Source organism: Phyllostomus discolor, chromosome 10 (assembly GCF_004126475.2).
Source record: "Phyllostomus discolor isolate MPI-MPIP mPhyDis1 chromosome 10, mPhyDis1.pri.v3, whole genome shotgun sequence".
NCBI lineage: Eukaryota > Metazoa > Chordata > Mammalia > Chiroptera > Phyllostomidae > Phyllostomus > Phyllostomus discolor.
This window is the reverse complement of record NC_040912.2, coordinates 94739237-94756909: the sequence shown is the minus strand read 5'-3', so window position 1 is coordinate 94756909 and position 17673 is coordinate 94739237. Positions and strand designations below refer to the sequence as shown.

At 66.5% G+C, this 17673-nt stretch overlaps 1 protein-coding gene across 4 annotated transcripts; it reads right to left on the bottom strand.

The window, feature by feature from the left end:
* Positions 1-1880: 1880 nt before the first annotated feature.
* Positions 1881-15269, bottom strand: NOM1 (nucleolar protein with MIF4G domain 1). 4 transcript variants are annotated; one of them, XM_036011077.1, is made up of 12 exons: positions 14444-15269; positions 14167-14413; positions 12177-12304; positions 10921-11116; positions 9013-9342; positions 7426-7536; positions 6642-6809; positions 5806-5927; positions 4528-4660; positions 4128-4259; positions 2717-2826; positions 1881-2489 (listed from the first exon to the last, which is right to left on the bottom strand). In XM_036011077.1, exons 1-12 carry the CDS (start codon positions 15250-15252, stop codon positions 2315-2317), a joined length of 2661 nt encoding a protein of 886 aa, XP_035866970.1. In that variant the 5' UTR covers positions 15253-15269; the 3' UTR covers positions 1881-2314. The 4 variants fall into 4 exon arrangements, with proteins under 4 accessions (XP_035866970.1, XP_035866971.1, XP_035866968.1 ...); XM_036011078.1 differs by having other exon boundaries at positions 14167-14769; positions 14812-15269; XM_036011075.1 differs by having other exon boundaries at positions 14167-15269.
* Between the last annotated feature and the right edge of the window lie 2404 nt (positions 15270-17673).

The following is a 17673-nucleotide window of genomic DNA, read 5'->3' as shown; positions in this document are numbered from 1 at the left end:
ACTTCTTCCACGACGCCCCACACTGGGGACCTGGCCCACAGCCCAGGCCTGTGCCCTGGCTGGGAATCGAACCGGCGACCCTTCAGTGCGCAGGCCGGCGCTCAGCCCCCTGAGCCGCACCAGCCGGGGCCAGAGGACGGTTTCAAACGCTCCCGTTTCCCTCGGGCCGGGGCGGAGTCCCTCCCCGGGTCTGGGCTTCGCTTGGCCCAGTGGGGGGCGTCCGGGTCCCCACTCCGGCCATGGGCCGGCGGGCACACAGGAGCCCCAGGGGCCAGCAGAGGGGTCTCGAGTTGGCTCCCGGGGGCGGGAGTGAAGGGGGCTGGGCGGTGCGTGGAGGGGGGGGGAGTGGGAAAGCGGCGGCCAGACGCGCTGTGGGGGGTCAGGGGCCCACACGCCCCCACTGGCAGCGCTCAAGGCCGCACTCGGGCTCTGGGACGGGACACACACGGCTTTGTCTTCCGGGCGCCCCCGCCCGCAGGCCCCGAGGTCCCCGCAGCGCACTCCGAGCCGCCCCCGTCTCCCTGTCACCGCCTTATCTCACCAGCTTCATTTCTCACCGGCCACCCGGCGCCCAGAGAGACAAATGGCACCTCGTGGGCCCGCCCCTCTGGCCGGGCAGCTGGGGACACCGGACAGGGTGAGAAACGGCGGGGCTCCCGTTCCCAGGCCTCTGCACGTCCCCAGGAAGACCGGCCGCCCGGGCCTCCCCTCGGGCTGGGTCAGGAGGCTCTTCAGGGGCTCCAGGGACACTGCCCGCCCACGCAGCCTGCATCAGACACTCGGGCGGGCTCCGGGGTCTTGCCCCCTTCCTCACCCTCCACACTCTGCCAGGGTCCTTGGGCCACCCCTAAAGCGGCGGGCCTGTGCCCTCGACCCTGACCTCTGCAGGCCCCACAGGGCCACACCCCCACCTGGACGAGGGCGGCTGGTCCTTGGAAGCTCCCCACCCGCCCCGCCCTGGCCCCTTCACTCTCGGGCGTAGGCTGCCGAGGCACGTCTGTCGGGGCGTCTCCAGAAACCCCCTTCTCCCCATCGCTCTGGGCCCGTGGCGTCACCTGTGACCAGCAGGTCGCAGGGACCACCTGGCTGAGCTCGGGGGCCCGCGTCCCCGTCAGCGCAAACAGTCACCCACGAGGACAGGGGAGCCTGTGCCGGGGGGACAGCCTCTCCTCTCCGAGAAGGGGGCAGGGTGGGCGGACACTCGGCACCGGCCCCTCGGGTGGCACCGGCCTCACCCCCGCTCTCCGGCCAGCAGAGGCTCCTCGTGAAAACCCCGCAGGAGGCGGAGGCTGGCAGCGCCCTCCACCCCTCAGCCCTCTTGCCGCCCAAGCCCCGAGCCTGTGGGGACGTGGCCATCCTGTGCGCTTGGGCCCCAGAGGCAGCAGCAGGCGGGGGACCGGCTCCGGGTTCCTGGTGTCTCCTGCATGGTCAGACTGGCCCGCCAGGTCGGGCGCCCGCAGACCTCGGGATGCACGCCAGGTCCCGGCCCCGAGCTGCCGCAGGGTCGTCGGTGCTGTGTGAGGAGGGGGCCCGACCGGGGGCTCCCTCAGGCCGGGCAGCTGCCCACACGGCCGCCGCGGAGGGCAGCTCGCGTGCACATGGCACGCCGAAGTCTCCTGGGCACACGGCGCCCCCTGTGCCCACCGAGGGTGACGGTCACATCAGGCACGCGGCACCCGGGAGGGACACGCACCTGAGGGCCGAAAGCGCGGACACTCGGGAGTCTCGGCGGGGGCAGGGGTGCCACAGGCTCAGCTGTCCGCAGGCGGTGTGCGCCTCACTGGGTGCAGGCTGGTCCCCGCGGGCGCCAGTCCCCCGAACCCCAGTCGCTGCCCAGCACTGGCCCCCAGAAGCCCCTCAAGGGGGTTCAAGGCAGTGCACAGCGGCCCCCACACACACGGGGCCACACCCGGCTGCCACTGACGGTCCTGGACACGTGCGTGCCCAACACGTCACACTCAGCCGAGGAGCAGGCGCCACGCGTCACCGGTGGTCTCCGAACTCTGCACCGACAGGCACGTGGGATCGAGCCCCCGTGTCTGTAGCTGCCCCCTCCCGCGGCCCGCCTCGCCCATCTACGCAGAAGCGAGGGGCACACACGTGGGCCCACACTCCCACACCGCCCGCCTCGTCACCCAGAGAGCCTGTCCCGTGCCGGCCGGCGCCTCCCACACGCACACGAGTGTCTACAGCACACGCACAGCCTCGGATCCAGAAACATCTCAGAACGCAGCAGCTGGAGCGCAGCGGGCCGGGCCGTGGGGTGCTCTCCCCGCCCCCCAGTCCGTGGAGCCGCACACAGGCCCCGGCCGCCCTACATCCTCAGCGCGGCCCTGCCCTGCAGCGCCCGGGTGGTGAGCTCCGCCCGCTCCCGCAGCGCCCGGGCCTCCTCGGGGCTGCGGGGCGCCTGCGCGCCCTTCAGCAGGAAGTGGCCGATGAAGAGCTTCAGGCCCTCGCGCAGCACGCCCAGCTTCGGGTTGTCGGACACCCTGGAAGGGAACCGCACCGACCGTCAGCTCGGCCGAGGCTCGGGCAGGGAGACGGGGCCTGGGGTCTTCCAGAGGGACAGCTCCCCAGGGGCACCGCGGGCACCCTGCCGGACGGGTTCCGGTGCCCGGAATCCAACGGGTGGGACGGGAGCTGAGAACCACGGGCCGGAGGCTGCACAGCCACCGGCTGCTCCGCCCCACGCTGCGCCGGAGCTGGGAGCACCCACCTGGCGAAGATCACGCCCAGGTCTTCAGCCTCCGTTTCCATCAGCAGCATGTGCAGCACGCTCCGCAGAAAGTGGACTCTGGGCTTGTCCAGTTCGCTGAACTCGACCACCTGACGGGGCCAGGACACAGAGAAGCACAGTGGCACTGACTGACCGAGCCGGTGCCTTCCGGCAGGTCCCGGACACAGTCAGAGCGAGCCGCCGCCCTTCAGTGAGGCCGTGTCCAGCCGCAGGCGGTGGCCGGGTCTGCAGGGCACAGGGCCGAGGGAGCCCCTGCTCGCGGCTGCTGAGGTGTGTGCTGCGCAGCGAGGCACTCGGCCTCTGGAGCGGAGCGGAGCACGAGGTCTGCTCCAGCGGCGGCGGGCTGGGCCCCGTGCCGAGTCGCCCCCTCGGAAGGCAGCCCAGCGGTTCGCCCCCCTCCCCCACCTACCCCACCCCGCTGGGCTGCATCTGCCTCGCTTCTAGTCACCGTGGCCGACCGAGGTCCAAACAACCGGTTTCCCAAACCACTGATGTCGCCGCGGCTCCATGACCCAGGAGGACCCGGAGCAGAGGGTGTCTTTCTGCCCACGGCAGCCTGGCGCTGCATGGCCTCCCTCCCTGCCACCTCCCTCGTCACACGAGGGCGGGCGGCGGAGGACAGCAGGTGCTGACCTCACCGCAGACACGCGCATGGGGCAGAAAGCACAGCACTCGGGGGTCCGGCACTGACTGTGGCTCCGGGCACCCACGGGGTCCTGGAGCGACCCCTGCAGGTAAGGGGGCGGCCACTTGCGGCCCGGCCCTCAGCTTCAGTCCGTGGCTGAAACCCAACAGTACACCCCAAGGCCACCCAGGTCACCCCAAGCAGTGGACACTCAGGAAACCATGGCGCTGCAGGCCCAGGGGGCAGAGAGGAGATGGCACAGGGACCCAGGCCCAGGCCCAACCACTCTCGGACCCCCGGGGCTCTCCCCCAGGCCACGTGTGCGGGGCATGCGGCCCTGGCCCAGCCAGGTGCCTGGAACCCCCTCTCTGTGCCCAGGCTTCACCGTCCCCCACAGACCCCACCCTGGCGCCTGCCTGTCACAGGCCGTGACGCCCCGTGGGCGGGGGGTAGGGGAGGGGCCGAGGCCGCCACGCTGCCACTCTGGGGGACTGGCGCCTCCATGCCCCCCGCCCCCACCTGGCAGTGGCCAGGCAGGGCCAGTCGTCAGGCCGCACCCACGGGAGCCCACGGCCGACACAGACCCGCTCAACGGGCAGACCTCGGCCCCGGGGCCTTGACTGACCGGCAAACCACACCGAGGGTCGACCGCACTGGGCTCCGAGGCCGGGACGACAGGGCACTCTGTGTGCCGCCTTCGGGGCCAACACCAGCCCCCGGGTCACCGTTCTCGTCGCCCTCAGCCCCGCCACCCGTCACACAAACCTTGAGGATGGAGAGGGGGAGGGACTTCGTCTTCAGCAAGTGGGCCACCAGGTGAACCAGGTTGGAGGAGCTAGTGGCTGGCAAGTTCTCCAAGTCCCGAAACTTGTCCCAGATGCTGAACTGGAAAGTCATCTACCGTGGGAGCGGAAGGAGGAGGGGGTTGGAACGCGACGAACCGGAACTGCGAGACCGACTCTCTGGGAACGTCGTGTGCAGGGGCCCGCGGAGCCGCGGAGCCGCGCAGCCGCAGGCCCTGGGGACCGGACTCTGGGGGCCCCGCGCCGCCCTCCCCGACGTGTGGTGGGAGGCCCGCAGGGACAGCTGCACAGCGCGCCCCTCACGCCGGCAGAGACAGCCCCTCGCCGGGGACAGAAAGGTGGCCCGGGGACTGCCCAGTCACCTGGAACCTCCTCTCGTAGCCGCAGAGCTTGCCGGCCAGGAAGGCGTAGAAAGGGTTGTAGCTCCTCTCCTGCAGGCAGCAGTCCACGAGCACGTGCACCACCTCCCGCTCCTGCTGGTCCTTGAGCCCGAGCCTGCGAGCACACACAGCAGCGGCGGAGCCGTCTCACCTTGCCAGAGCCGAGCAGGCTGCCCCGGCTGGTGTGGCTCAGTGGACTGAGCAACGGCCTGGGAACCGAAAGGTCACTGGTTCGGCTCCTAGTCAGGACACATGCCTGGGTTGCAGGCCAGGTCCCCAGTAGGGGCGTGTGCAAGAGGCAAGCAATCAATGTATTTTTCACACATCGATGTTTCTCTTCCTTTCTCCTTCCCTTCCCCTATTTCTAAAAATAAATAAAATCTTAAAAAAAAAAAAGTCTTGGCCCTGGCTGGCGCAGCTCAGTGGATTGAGCTCGGGCTGCAAACCAAAGCATCGCAGGTTCGATTCCCAGTCAAGGGCACGTGCCTGGGTTGTAGGCCACAGCTGCCAGCAACTGCACGTTGATGTCTCTCTCTCTCTCTCTTTCTCCCTCCCTTCCCTCCCTAAAAATAAATAAATAAAATCTTTAAAAAATCTTAACTGGTTTAAGGCAAAACTTTTCAGAAGATCACACCAGCTGGCAGTTGGTTAAAGGGAGCCGAGCAGGGGATGGCAGTAACAAGACAGGAGCCACAGGCCTAGTCCCGTCCCCAGTGCCTCTGGCCTGTTTCTGACTGTGGTGGCCGCGGAGGGGACACCGACCTGAGTCCTATGCTGGGGACAAGGGCCTGTGGCCGGTTCCCGAGTGACAGGAGGCAGGACTGACACTCGGCTGTGGGCCCTCAGGGCTGGGTCCGAGCTGGCACCGGCTGTCCAGAGACGAGCCCCACCCAGGGCAGGGCCGGGTGTGGGCCAGCGTCCCACACTGGTCCTGGGACACGCCCCTCTATCTCATCCCAGACTTGAGGCAAAGAAGAAAGGCTAGACACCACATAGGCAGTTCTAAAATTACCCTGCAACTGCTGACAGGAACTACACGAGGTAGCTCTAAACCCACTATAAGAAGAACACTTTTAGTCTGGAGATTTTAAGCAATTCACCACAACCACCAGGAACTGCCAGCCGGACCCCTGGTCGCTCTCACGAGAATGCACTAGAACGCGGAACTGCCAGTGGCCGCGGGGCAGCCCGGCCCAGACGCAGCCCCTGGTGCGGCGCCCGCCTGCCCGCCCGCCCGGCACAGAGCTCACAGGCACTCACTTCAGGAGCCTCTCGAACGCGTCCAGGAAGTCCTCGCTGCTCATGATCGTGCAGAAGATGCTCCTCCTGACGTCGGTGTTCATCCTCTGCTTCCGGGCGAGCTCCAGCATCTTGGTGCTGACCTGGGAGGAGGGGCGGCCAGGGCACGGGTCACTCGTCGGGGCCAGCGAGCCCTGCTGCTCCGGTGCGGCCGGGGCCGCTGGCTCAGGTTTCTGAGACACGGCGCGTGCAGAAGTACTCGAATGCCCCATTTTCATTCTCGTGACTCCCCAGGGGCGAGTCCACCAGAAGGACACCACGGCCCAGGTGGGGACCGCCCGTGGCAGCGCCCACTGTCAGCCTGAGCAAGGAGGGAGCACGTCTGAGGCAAGGGGCCGAGGCCGGGAGAGCCAGTGTGGCGAACGTGACGTGGGCCCCGGGACGCAGAGAGGGGTTGGGGGGGAGGAACCCTGACCACCACGTGGACTTGGGTCAGCGCCAAATCACCAGGCAGGGCCCGGCGCCCTGTCCACCTGAGACCCGGCCTGATGGCCCGGCCGCCACGTCCGGGCGGCACCGTGTCTGCGAGACGAGAGCAGGTCTGTCTGCAGCCCCGCTGTGACGTCCTGGGCCTGTAACTCTTTCACACGGTGTTTTCTGGGACTTGAAACACATCCCTTAACAAGCAACACCAGAAATTGAACCAAACTGTCACAAAACCACAGCAACCTCTACAAGGCCTTCAAACAGGCCCATGCCTGCCCACCCGGGTAACATCCAGCGAACCGTGAGGCGGCCGCCCCAAGGAGAGCCGCGGCGCTGCCCCGAGGGGGCAGTGGTGGGCGGGGGCTGTGTACCGTGCCCGCTGGTGGCTCCTGCAGGGCCTTCTGCTGGCTGCTGTCGATCATCGGGGTCCCGCTCCAGGCGGACCCCACGATCCACCAGCGCCCGGTCTGCGGGGCGTTCAGGACGCTGTCCCAGGACACGCGCAGCTGAGGGTCTGTGCCCGAGCCAGCGCCCCGCACCTGTGGGAAGGAAACGCAGCAGGTGAGACGCTGCAGCCGGTCCCGCTGTCCATCGCCCCCAGCCCCAGGCTTCTGCTCCCGACAACGGTGCTTTGGCTGAGCGCGCACCGTGATGCGTCACTGACAGCCGGGCCCTGCCGTCTGGAGTAACGCCCAGTGACAGGCACGCTCCCGGGGCGGGTGTCTGAGGGCTCCGGGTCTGTCCTCCCAAGCCTCGGTCTCTGGGGAGCCGTCACCGCAGGGCAGAGGCTCGGGGCCACAGGGGGTGCTGCACTGGCTGGCGGTGGGAGCGCCACCGAGTGGGGCCCGCGGGAGCCAGCAGTCCCTGGCCGGGGAGGGTGGGGCCCTCAGCCATGGCCCCACACAGAAAGCACCCACCCAGGGACCTCAGAGGGATGAGCCCCGTCCTGCCGTGCTCACACCCCCGGGGCCTGTCTTCCAAAGCGACTGGAAGGTTCCATCGTGACTCTGCCGTGCAGCCGAGTCCAGCCCCGCGGACTAGGTGTGGGGGACGCTCGACTCACAGGGAAACCCCCCCCCCCCCTGCACACACGCCACTCCCGGGGTCTCACCACACGACAGCCGCCGGCTGACCCCGGGACCCCTGCCGACTCACCAGAGCCCCCTGCAGCTTCCGCAGCCGCTCGGCGGGCTCGGGGTCGTAGCCCGGGATCTTCCGCACGTCGTTGTTCCGCAGCGCCAGCATGGTCTCCAGCATGAACCGCACCTGCGCGCGCACACAGAGAGAGAGAGCGAGCGGCTGTCGTCTCCCTCCGCCGCGCGGAGAGACAAGCCGGCTCTGCGCAGGCGCGTCTCTACTCGCCTGCCCGGAGCGCACGCGAGCGTGTGCAGTGTTTTAACAGTGATCACGCACAGTAGACTCCGCCCCCGGCCCGGGGAGGGGCGGACCAGTGCCCGCAGGTGCCCGCCCCTCCCCCAGGACCCCAGGCTCCGCGCCACCCCTGCTCTCCCCCTCTGGTCACGTGTCCCCTCTCCGGATCTTTCCACTCCAGCCTTTGAACGGGAGATGCAGCTGGACCTGGAGGAGAGCCGCAGACCAGCACAGAGAGCCCCGGACGCCCTCTCCCGAGGCCTCCCCACCCACTTCAGGCGCACAGTCACCGTGTCCAGGGCGGTGCGACCCTCCCCGGTCTTAGAAGATTTCACTGCCCCCCCCCCAGAAGAAGCTTCAAACTCATTAACAGGTGTGCCCATTCCCACCAACCCCTGCCCCAGGCAGCCACGGTGCACTTCTCATCTCTTCGGACTGCTGTTTCAAATTTGACCTCTGGGCGTTCCATACGGGGCAGCTCCTCTGGGACACCCCAGCCGGGTGCCCGTGTCAGCCGAGTGTCTGAGCGCCAGCCCAGCTCGACCCCGAGGCCCCACCCCACAGCCTCGGGGCCTCCTCCTCCTCCGAGGGCACAGACCACACTCCCCCGGAGCACCCAGGGACGGTCAATGCGGGACCTCAAGCCTGGGCCCGCCTTCCCTCCCGAGCCCGTGCTGCGGCCCACTGAAGGCCCACGTGGAGAGGCTGGGCTGAACCCGCCCCTCCACTCCTCCCCCACTCTGCCTCCTACCCCCACGTCCGGTCAGGGTCAGTCCTAACTCCTTCCCTCACGCCCACTGTGATGGAGCTGGCCCTCCCCACCACCGGCTTGGGCCCCCCGCAGGCAGGGGCACCGCCCTGCCGGAGCACCACCCTCCTCTGCGTGGTGGCCGAAGTGACCCCGAGCACCTGCACTTCCAGGTCACACGGCTCGGAGCTGCCAGTGGACATCCCCCAGGGGCTTCCGAGCCCCCCGTCCCTCTCGGTCTGCAGAACTGGAAACGAGGCAGGAGCCACGGCCAGCCCCGTTTTCCAGAGGGAAACTGAGGCATGGAGGACTGCGGTGGCGTTGCTGTCTGGTGGCCAGAGCAGAATGCCAGGGGTGCTGACCCTGAGCCCCGAGCCACATGGCCTTTCTCAGCAAACGCTCTCTGAGTGGAGGAGTGTGAAATACATCATTTCTCAAACCCACCAGACACCGAGTTCTCAGTAGAGAGATAAGGCTCACTCATGCATCAGAGACAATGCCACGAAATCACAAGGTGACAGACGGACCACAAAGAAACGGAACATGGCATTCACCCCCCACACTCATCTCTAAGCACGGGCCGAGTCTGAGCATGGGGCCAGAAGGCCAGGCGCGCGCCATACCCGGGTCTGGTCCTGGAACCTGCCGTCTGCCCTGGCGGCCTGGGCCTTGGCCTGGGCCTCCGCGATCAGCTCCTTGAGGGCCAGCGCGTCGTCCCTCCTCAGCGTGAAGCCCACCGTCCTCAGCAGCAGCAGGACCAGCTCCACGTCCTTCTCCGAGAACGTCCCCACGAGCTTGCGCAGCAGGTCGAAGACGAGCAGGCTCTGCACCACTCGGAAGCCATACAGGTGGGCGACGACGGTGAGCAGGTTGTCGCACTCCTTGCCTGCGCCGCCCGCTCTGTACGCGCCGTCGAACCTCCTCACCACGGCCTCCAGGAAGTGCGCCCCGACCTGCACGGGGTGCAGACTGGCGTCACGCGTGTGGCACGCACAGACCGGTGTCACGCATGTGGCACACCAACACAGCTGTTGAGTGATGCCACAGCCTGCCAGAACTCTCCTCCACGTACTGAGTATCTCAGGTTAAACTATGACTGAGCACGTATTTAAAAATAGAAACACCGTTCACGTCGCTGCAGTTATTCAAGCGTGTGTGTTAATTCTGACTCCAAATTTTAGCACAAACCCACAGAGATCAGACTTCTGACTTTAACAGGCTCCAGAGCAGCGCAGTCACTGCTGCCTTGGGCTCCGTGACACTCTGGACGCGGTGGGGATGACCTTGTCACTGCAGAGCCAGAGCTCGATGGGCGTGGCGGCGGGAGAGCTCACGGCCCGCCCAGCACCCACTCAGCGGGAGGTCCCTACAACCCGCCTGGGACGAGTCACACCCGGCGTCCTCAGAGCCTTCAGCAAAGGGTTCAGGGAAACACGGACCAGGGGCCCCAGGCTCCCAGGGCCAGGGAGCGCTGGACATGCTGCAGGCGGTCAGGGCTCACGGCTCTCACTGCAGCTGCACCGAGCTCCGTCCGAGCTGAAACCGCCGGGGTCAGGGCCTGCCTCTCTGACACAGGGGGTGGGGCCCCAGCAGAGCCCCTGACCGCCCCGAACCTCGCAGCTCCAGGCACTGGGAGCGGCACCCGGTGTCGTGTGTGGGCCAGGGAGAGCTCTTGGAGACAAAGCTGTCACTCCAGAAGACCGACCCCAAGCAGCTGGGGCTTGCGGAGCTGGGGAGTCCCAGGGCCCAGAGGACAGGGAGCCAGTGTCTGTCCCCGTCCCCAGTCCAGGTGGATGTCACCAGGTCACCCGGAACGAGCACGTATCCACCCAGGCTCCCGGGGACGCTCCCCACTCGTGAAACTCACTAGACCCCTCCCCCCCTGCGGGGGCAGCGGTGGGGGCTGGCCGGAGGACGGGGCAGAGCCGGGCACACGAGCCGCGTCGGCCCTGCCCCGCCGTCCCCACAGGACCCCAACAGCATGGGGGCGGCCTCGTTCCCGTGAGTCTGTGCACCGCAGAGGGAGAGCCCCCTCCGTCCGACCCCCGAGGGTCTCCGGACCGACGAGAGCAGACACTGGGGCCCAGGCGGCAAACGCACAACCTCGGGCCGAGCCCGCCCTCCCCCTCGTTCTGTGCGGCCGGCACCTGGTTTCCACCGGCGGCAGCAGTGAGCTCTCGCTTGACCGTTCAGGAGCAGTTACGTTCTCACAGCCCCCAGGTTGCATCCGGCCCTCTGAAGGCCACCGCGAGGCCGATGCGTCCCCGGGGGGAAGTGAGTCCGACTCCCCTGCTCCAGAACGGCAGGGCGTCTGGAAGACCGGGGGGCGGGGGCGGGGCAGGAGCAGGGTGCACACTGGAGCCAGGAGCTGAGCCCCTGGAGGGGCCCCGAGAAAGTGCAGGCCAGGCCATGTCACCCCAGGAAGATAAATCAACACTGAAGACAGGTAAGAGTGGTCCGACGCACAGGCCACAGCTGACCAGCACCCAGCACCTGCGGGCGGGGCTCCCCGGGCCCCGGGCCGGGCCTACCTCGATGCCCACTGTGCGGTGCAGGACGCTGACCAGGAGGACGTGCTCCATCACCAGCCGGCCGGGCGCGGCCCAGTCCGGGGCGCAGGCGCTCAGGACGGCCCGCGTCAGCGTGTCGCTCACGTCCCTCCGGCTGTGCCGCATGTACAGCTCCTCCAGCTGCCCGTTGATGGACGCCAGGTTGGGCTCGCTCAGCCTGCACACGGGCGTGAGGAGAGAGCGGCAGGACACCATCGTTAGGAACCGCTTCCTGCGTCCGTCAGGAACCAAAGCCAAACCTCCCCGCCCCCGAAGTGCAGGCCGAGCGTCAGGCACACGCTGCCCCACGAACAGTCCCCACCTGGGCCCCAGGACCCGGCCCAGTCGGCGCGTGCCCCAGCCCCCAGCAGCCCCGTGGCCGCTGTCTCCCCGCGGACATGCACCCACAGCGTGGGGCGCCGGGGCCCCCGGGGAGACCAGACGGTGCTGCACGCGCTGCACGGGGCCCCGGCCCCAGGTCCCCCGGGAACCTGCCCTGCAGGCCAGCACATGCTGCTGGCGGCGACTTCCCGATATTCTGCTGACACGGAAATCTCGAGTTGCCAGACACCGAGAAAGGGTCGCCCTGCTTCCCGGGGTTGGGGGGACACAGCCCGTGTTCACGTAGGACGTTAAAATGGCATGTTTGGTGCAATTCCAGGTGCACCATGGAGACGGAGTTTTGTTTCCGTTAAAAAGAAGCATTTAAAAAAAGCAACCAGGGGGGGGGGGGTGGCCATGAGGGGGAGCAGGAGAGCTGGGGGCCCGGGCCAGCTGCACTTACAGGGGTGACACTGGCTGACAAAACCAGGCAGGCTTCAGGTGTGCGGCCCTGTGGTGCGTCACCTGTGCGCCCGGCTGTGCGCTCGCCTAGGGGGTGACGCTGCAGAGCTCACACGGGCTGACGGGGGGAGGACCCCGCTCCCGACTGGGAGGCCACCGTGGGCTGTGACCCCGCCTCTGCAGGGGACGGCCCGGGCTGCCGCCCGCCCCTGGGACTTCTCCGACAGCCACCGGGTGCCCACGCAGCACTCCAGCTCTGATGGGCACCGAGGGGACCGGGTGGGCACCCCGCTCCCAGGCGGAGTCTGGCTGCCCCGGGGTGGGAGCAGAAAGGTGGGCGCTGCCAATCAGCAGCGCAGTCCTGCCCCTCACCGGTCCAGTTCCGGGGACTGGGTCCGTGTTTCAGAAAACACAGGGCTTCTCGCAGCGACCTCGTGAGAGTGCCGCGTGGTTACCTGTTGATCAGGCCTTGGACCTGCTTCTGGAGCTTCTGCCTCTCCTCCTGTCTCTGGGCGTCCACGGCCTCCTCGGCCCTCCGCACGTGCGGGGGGACATACTTCTCGCCGTCGTCACTCGGACGCTGCTGGGAACGACAGAAACGCATTACGGAAGCCTGCACTGAACAAACCCCACTCTTCCCCTCGCTTTTCACACTCGGCTGCGACAGTCCCAGGACCTGGGGAAGCTGTGCCCGCTGACCGTGGCTGCCGAGCCGGCGTCAGACGGGCACCGAGCGCCGGAGCAGCCCCGGGCGAGCGCTGCTCAGCACCTGGCCCCCGCTCCGCGCTGGCGGAAACACAGGTCCCCACCCCGTGCTCCCTCCGCAGTCCCTCAGAGCTGGCTGGGCCCCTGGGGATCTGCCGACCGAGCCGGACCGTCCACGCTCCGCCCCAGTGTAACCTACGGGGGCACGACACGGGGGCACGACGCAGCGGCACGCACACACCACACTACTACCGGCTTTGCGGGCAAGTGTTCTAAGGTAATTTCAAACTTGTCAAACACTAGTATCTAACTTTCACGATAAAATCAAAACAATCCACCGCTCGCTCTCCGAGACCGTCAACTGCGGGGGCACAAATCGTGATCTCGGACCAGTGCGTCCGGGCCCCTAAGTGACAGCCCTGAGGAAACACCTGTAAGGATGGCCCCCACCCTCAGGGAGCTCCCGCTCTGCAGAAAGCATGCCGGTGTGCACCAACCCAGTGGCTCTGCCTGGACCCCGGTGTGCACGGTGTGGCCCCGCCTGCACAGGCTGGGCGGCCGAGCCAGCAGCAGCCGGGAACAAGGCTCTGGGCCAGGAACCGCAGCAGCACTCAGGAGCCGCGCCATGTGTGGGCGCAAAGGCACCAGGGAGAGAGAGGCCGAGACAGCTCGTCCACCGGAGACGGGGAGAGTCCTGGCGACACCTGACGTGAGCAGATGAGCAGGGAAGCCTTGCCGGCGGGAGTGACAGGGAGGCAGCCCGCCTTTGTCTGCAGGGGTCCTGTCCCACGCCCCCGCGGACGCCTGAGATCACAGACAGTGCTAACCTTGACACACAGACCTTCCCACCTGAAGGAAGCACCTTATGGCCTCTTGCTGGCAAACCCAAGTCGCCAGCACCACCGCACCAACGCTTCAGGGACATTGTTAAGGGAAATGGCGGTTCTCTGGCCACAAGCAACACGACACTGTGACAAACAACCTGAACCCTCAGACATTGAGGCCACAACGTGACCGGAGGGTGGGTGGCAAACAAAGGGACGGCCCTGGACGGAGCAGGGCAGCAGGAGGCCTCGTCACACTTCTCAGGGCCCCTCCCCACTCAAAGCCCATGGGTGGTTTCTTTCTGTAACTTTCCACTGAGTCGTCTTCGGACCAGAGTGGACAGCAGGTGAGTGGACGTGAAGGAAGCAGACCTGTGGATGGGGGTGGGGGCTGTGGCAGTGATAAGGCCACAGCAATCCCACTGGCTGCCTTCAAGGCGCTTGGGGGGTGAAGCTGGTTTACCGGGCGGGGAAGTCTGTGCAAGCCTGTCCCGGCCTGTGAACTAGACCTCCAGGGAGAGACTGCTGAAGCAAGTGCTGCAGACCAGCTCAGTGTTTCACGAAGACTCCAGGAGCGAGCGGTAGGAAGGAAAAGCCTAGGGGAGGGAAGGGGGGCGAGGGGCAAAGCAAGGGGGAGGTGGCCACAGTCAGAGTTGGAGACCAGGCAGGAAACCCGGAATGGGGATGTCCCTCAGGACAACCAGCGAGAATGGTGGCCTTTCAGTCCCTGGGAAAAAAGGCCCTGAGAGAGGTTTTCTCCCTTAACTCTTCATGATGGGAACTGAAAAACATACAGATAGCAGATTCACAGATTTCCTCACACTCAGCTCAAACACAAATTGTGCCCGTGTCCCACGCCCTGTCCCCATCGTGATTGTGAGGGGAGTCCCAGGGACTGAACCCGTCCCCATCGTACCTGCTGTGCCGCGTCGGCATTCTCCGGGGAATTTTCAGGCCTGCCTTCATCCTCCGCAAAGCGGACTCTCTTCGTCCGGCGTTTCCCCTTCACGCTCCCTTCTCCTTCTTGTTTTCCCTTTTCCTTCTGTACATCCTCCTCCTCCTGCTCCTGCTCGTCCTCCTGTTCCCCGCTCCCGTCCCCGGCGTCGCTGTCGCCGTCGCTCCCGTCCCCGGCGTTGCTCTCCTCGTCGCTCCCGTCCACGGCGTCGCTCTCGCTGTCGCTCCCGCCCCCGGAGACACTCTCTCCGTCGCTCTCGTCGCTCTCGCGGGCCGTCTGTCCGGGGTCCCCCTCCTCCTCACTGCTGCTGTCATACAAGCCACTGCCGTCCCCGGACCCCAGGGCTCCCAGGATGTAGTCGAGCCCGTCGCGGGCGAAGCTGAGAGGCACGGAGCTGGCGTCGCCCTTCTTCCTGCGCTTGTTTAAGCCCAGACAGCGCTCCAGCTTGCGGATCTCTCGGTCCTCCTCCTCGTTGGCCGCAAGGAGCGCCCGTTTCCGAGCGGCGTTGGCGGCGGCCGAGGGCCGGGTGCCCCCGGGGGCGGCCCTGGCTGGGGCGGCCTTGGCCTTGGCCTTGGCCGGGGAGTTCTTGGCCGGGGAGGCCTTGGCCTTCGCTGGCGCCGGGGGAGGCGGCGAGGCCTGTGGCGGCCGTGGGGCCCGACGCGGCGGGGACGTCTGGCCGCCCGACCCCTTAGCGCCCTCCGCCTGATGCCCGCTCGCAGTCCCGGCCCCGCCGCCCGGGCCCTGCGCGGGGCCCGCGGTCCTCTGCAGCCGGCGCGCCTTCTTCAGTCGCCGCTTTTCCTTCTTCAGCTCCCTGCGGTTCCTCCTGCCGCCCGGCCGCGCGCTCCGCTCCGCCAGGGGCCCCTCGCGGCCGCGTGGGGGCTGGCCCTCGGAGGCCGCCTGCACGAACTCCTCCACTGCTAGCTTTAGCCGCTTCAGGGTTCCGGCCCTGTCGCCCCCAGGCCCGCGCCCGCCGGGACGCTTCCCGCGACCCACGCGCCGCCGGCAGCCGCCGGAACCCCGCGACTCCACACTCGTGGACGCCGCCATCTTCCGGGCGCTCCGGTGTTGACCCCCGGCAGAGGCGGGACTTCCGGGCGGGGAGCGAAGGGCTGCGCGGGGCAGGACGGCGCCCCCTTCCGGCCGGAGGGTGGCAGCGCAGGAGACCGCGCCGCCGCCAGGTGTCTCCTACTCGCCGAACGAGTGCGGAGGTACCTTCTCACGTACCGTATTTTGCCGTGTATACTGAGCAACCACGTTGTTGTAAATATACCACGGGATGATTATTGCGCCCATTATCGTACTCGTGGTATGTAATGTAGTCACTAAACCCATGTATGATGCACATCCTTATGCTTCCCTAAAAAATTTGGGCAAAAAACTGCGCATTATACATGGCAATACATACACACCCTCCAGATTACGGTCAAGAGGCCTGTGTGCCACCTGCCAGGGAAGGAAGGGAAGGAAGGAACCGGGCCTGGCAGCGGGGCGTGAAGCTTTTATTTTCTCGCGTGGGTGCATTTACCTGGGTGTGAACACACCCCGGGGGAAGTGTGTCTGGTGGATTCTGCGTGTATTTACAAATTTTTATGGGGAACCTTCACACTCACTCACCCTCAGGCCTCAGTGTCGCCGAGTGCCGCGTAATGCTTCCGGGTCCCACGATTATTCGTTCCTCTGCTGACCAGCGCGAGGTGAATCCTTGTCGCCAAGCCCCTGCCTGCCGGAAACCGTGGCCCAGTCCTCACCCGGGAATAGGGCCTTTGCAGGTGTAATCAGGTTCAGAGGAGGTCTTGGACTCGGGGGGCCCTGGCTGCAATGCGGGGTGTTCTTGCAAGAGAGGAATGGGACTCACACCCAGGGAGAAGGCCATGTGACCCGGGACACAGCGATGGGGGTGGGGATGAGTCTCCAAACCTCGGACCCGAGGCCAGCTGGCCACACCAAAAGCCGGGAGAAACCTGGACGGATTCCCTCGTGCAGCCCGAGAAGGAACCGGCCCTGGCCGCACCTTGGCTTCTGGGAGTGAGGATTTCCTAGGCTGCGGTGGGCGCTCTGTAGGCCCAACAAGCTGCTTCCGTGTGGAGGGCTGCCCCCACTGCCCACCTGTCCACACCGCTGCCTCCTCGGTTCCTGGAGAGAAGCAACAGGGAGGAAGGGACTCCCAGCCGCAGTCCCCAGTCTGGGGGTGAGGGGCACCCACCCCTGCCTCCCTGGGCACCTCCTATCCTTAGCCCTGGCTGGTGGGCCCAAGGCTAGCTTCCGCCTGTCCGCTCGCAGGGCCTGGGGGAGAGTTTGAGGGGTAAGAAAGAGGCCGGAGCAGGCCTTGCAGGGCTGTCCTCTACCTGTCCCCGCCCCAGTGTGGCATGCAAGCAGCACCCCCCGCACCCCGACCCGAGCTCTGCAGGTCTCTCCTGAAGCCCACGCTCCTCCCTCATTTGGTGATGTCCCAGGTGCTAACTGGGGAGAGGGAGTCGGTCGCTCCGGCTGCTGCCTCATCGAACAGGAGCCCACTGAATCAAATCGGCTTACTCCCACTGAGAGTTTAGAAGGGGTGTGGCACCTAGTAGGTGTTCAATAAACAGCAGCACCCTCCTGCTCAGCTGGCGTCCAGGAACCCTCCTCTGAGCCCAGGTTGCTGCCCAGGGCAGGGTTTTCTTGGCCCTGCAGCCAAGGCTGGTCACACTCTGTGGGGAATGAAGGTGGGCAAATCTTAAGGGATATTTTTGAACCCCCTGATCCTAATGTGAAGGTGGCCTCTGGGCGTTACTCCGGCTGCTTCTCACCTGGAGGAGCTATGCACTTCCCAGCCTGCACCCTGTCCCCTTCAGGAACCACCACCCAAGGACCCCTCCCCCCAGCTGCCCCCAGGCATTCAGGGCAGCTGGTGGACAGGAAGCCCCGTTTCTCTGGTCCCCATGAAGGGGCTGTTTGCAAACACAAAACAGTCCGTTAATGACACATGGGCAGATGCATGTGCAACAGAGCAAGTGGTAGGGCCAGGGTGCTGGTGTGTACGCATGGGTGTGTTGTGAGAGTGTGTGTTCCTGCGTGTGTCTGTCCGTGCAAGAGAGGGGCTGGAGAGGCGGCAGGGCCCTGGCGACGCCTGCTGGGTGTTGTGTTTATTCTGGGGGGATCAGAAGCCCTTTAAGTGGGTAAGAGTCGGGGGGGCGGGGTGCAGTGACCTCCACCGATCCGTGTTTGGAAAAGAGCACCAAGGCGGCTCGCTGGGCTGACCCAAGCGGTCAGAACTGACCGGCAGACCGAGGGCTGCTGCGTCAGACACTGGTCCCCCCGGCCTGGGGAAAAAAAATGTGGGCCGGGGCTCTGCCTGTAGGCTCTTTAGAAACAGTAGCGCTTGTGATCTAGTAGGAGTAACATGATACAGAATATACAACTTAGGGCGTGCCCTCTCACCCAGTGCCCCTGCCCAGCCCGCCGCTGTGGCAGACGCCGGCCGCAGACCGC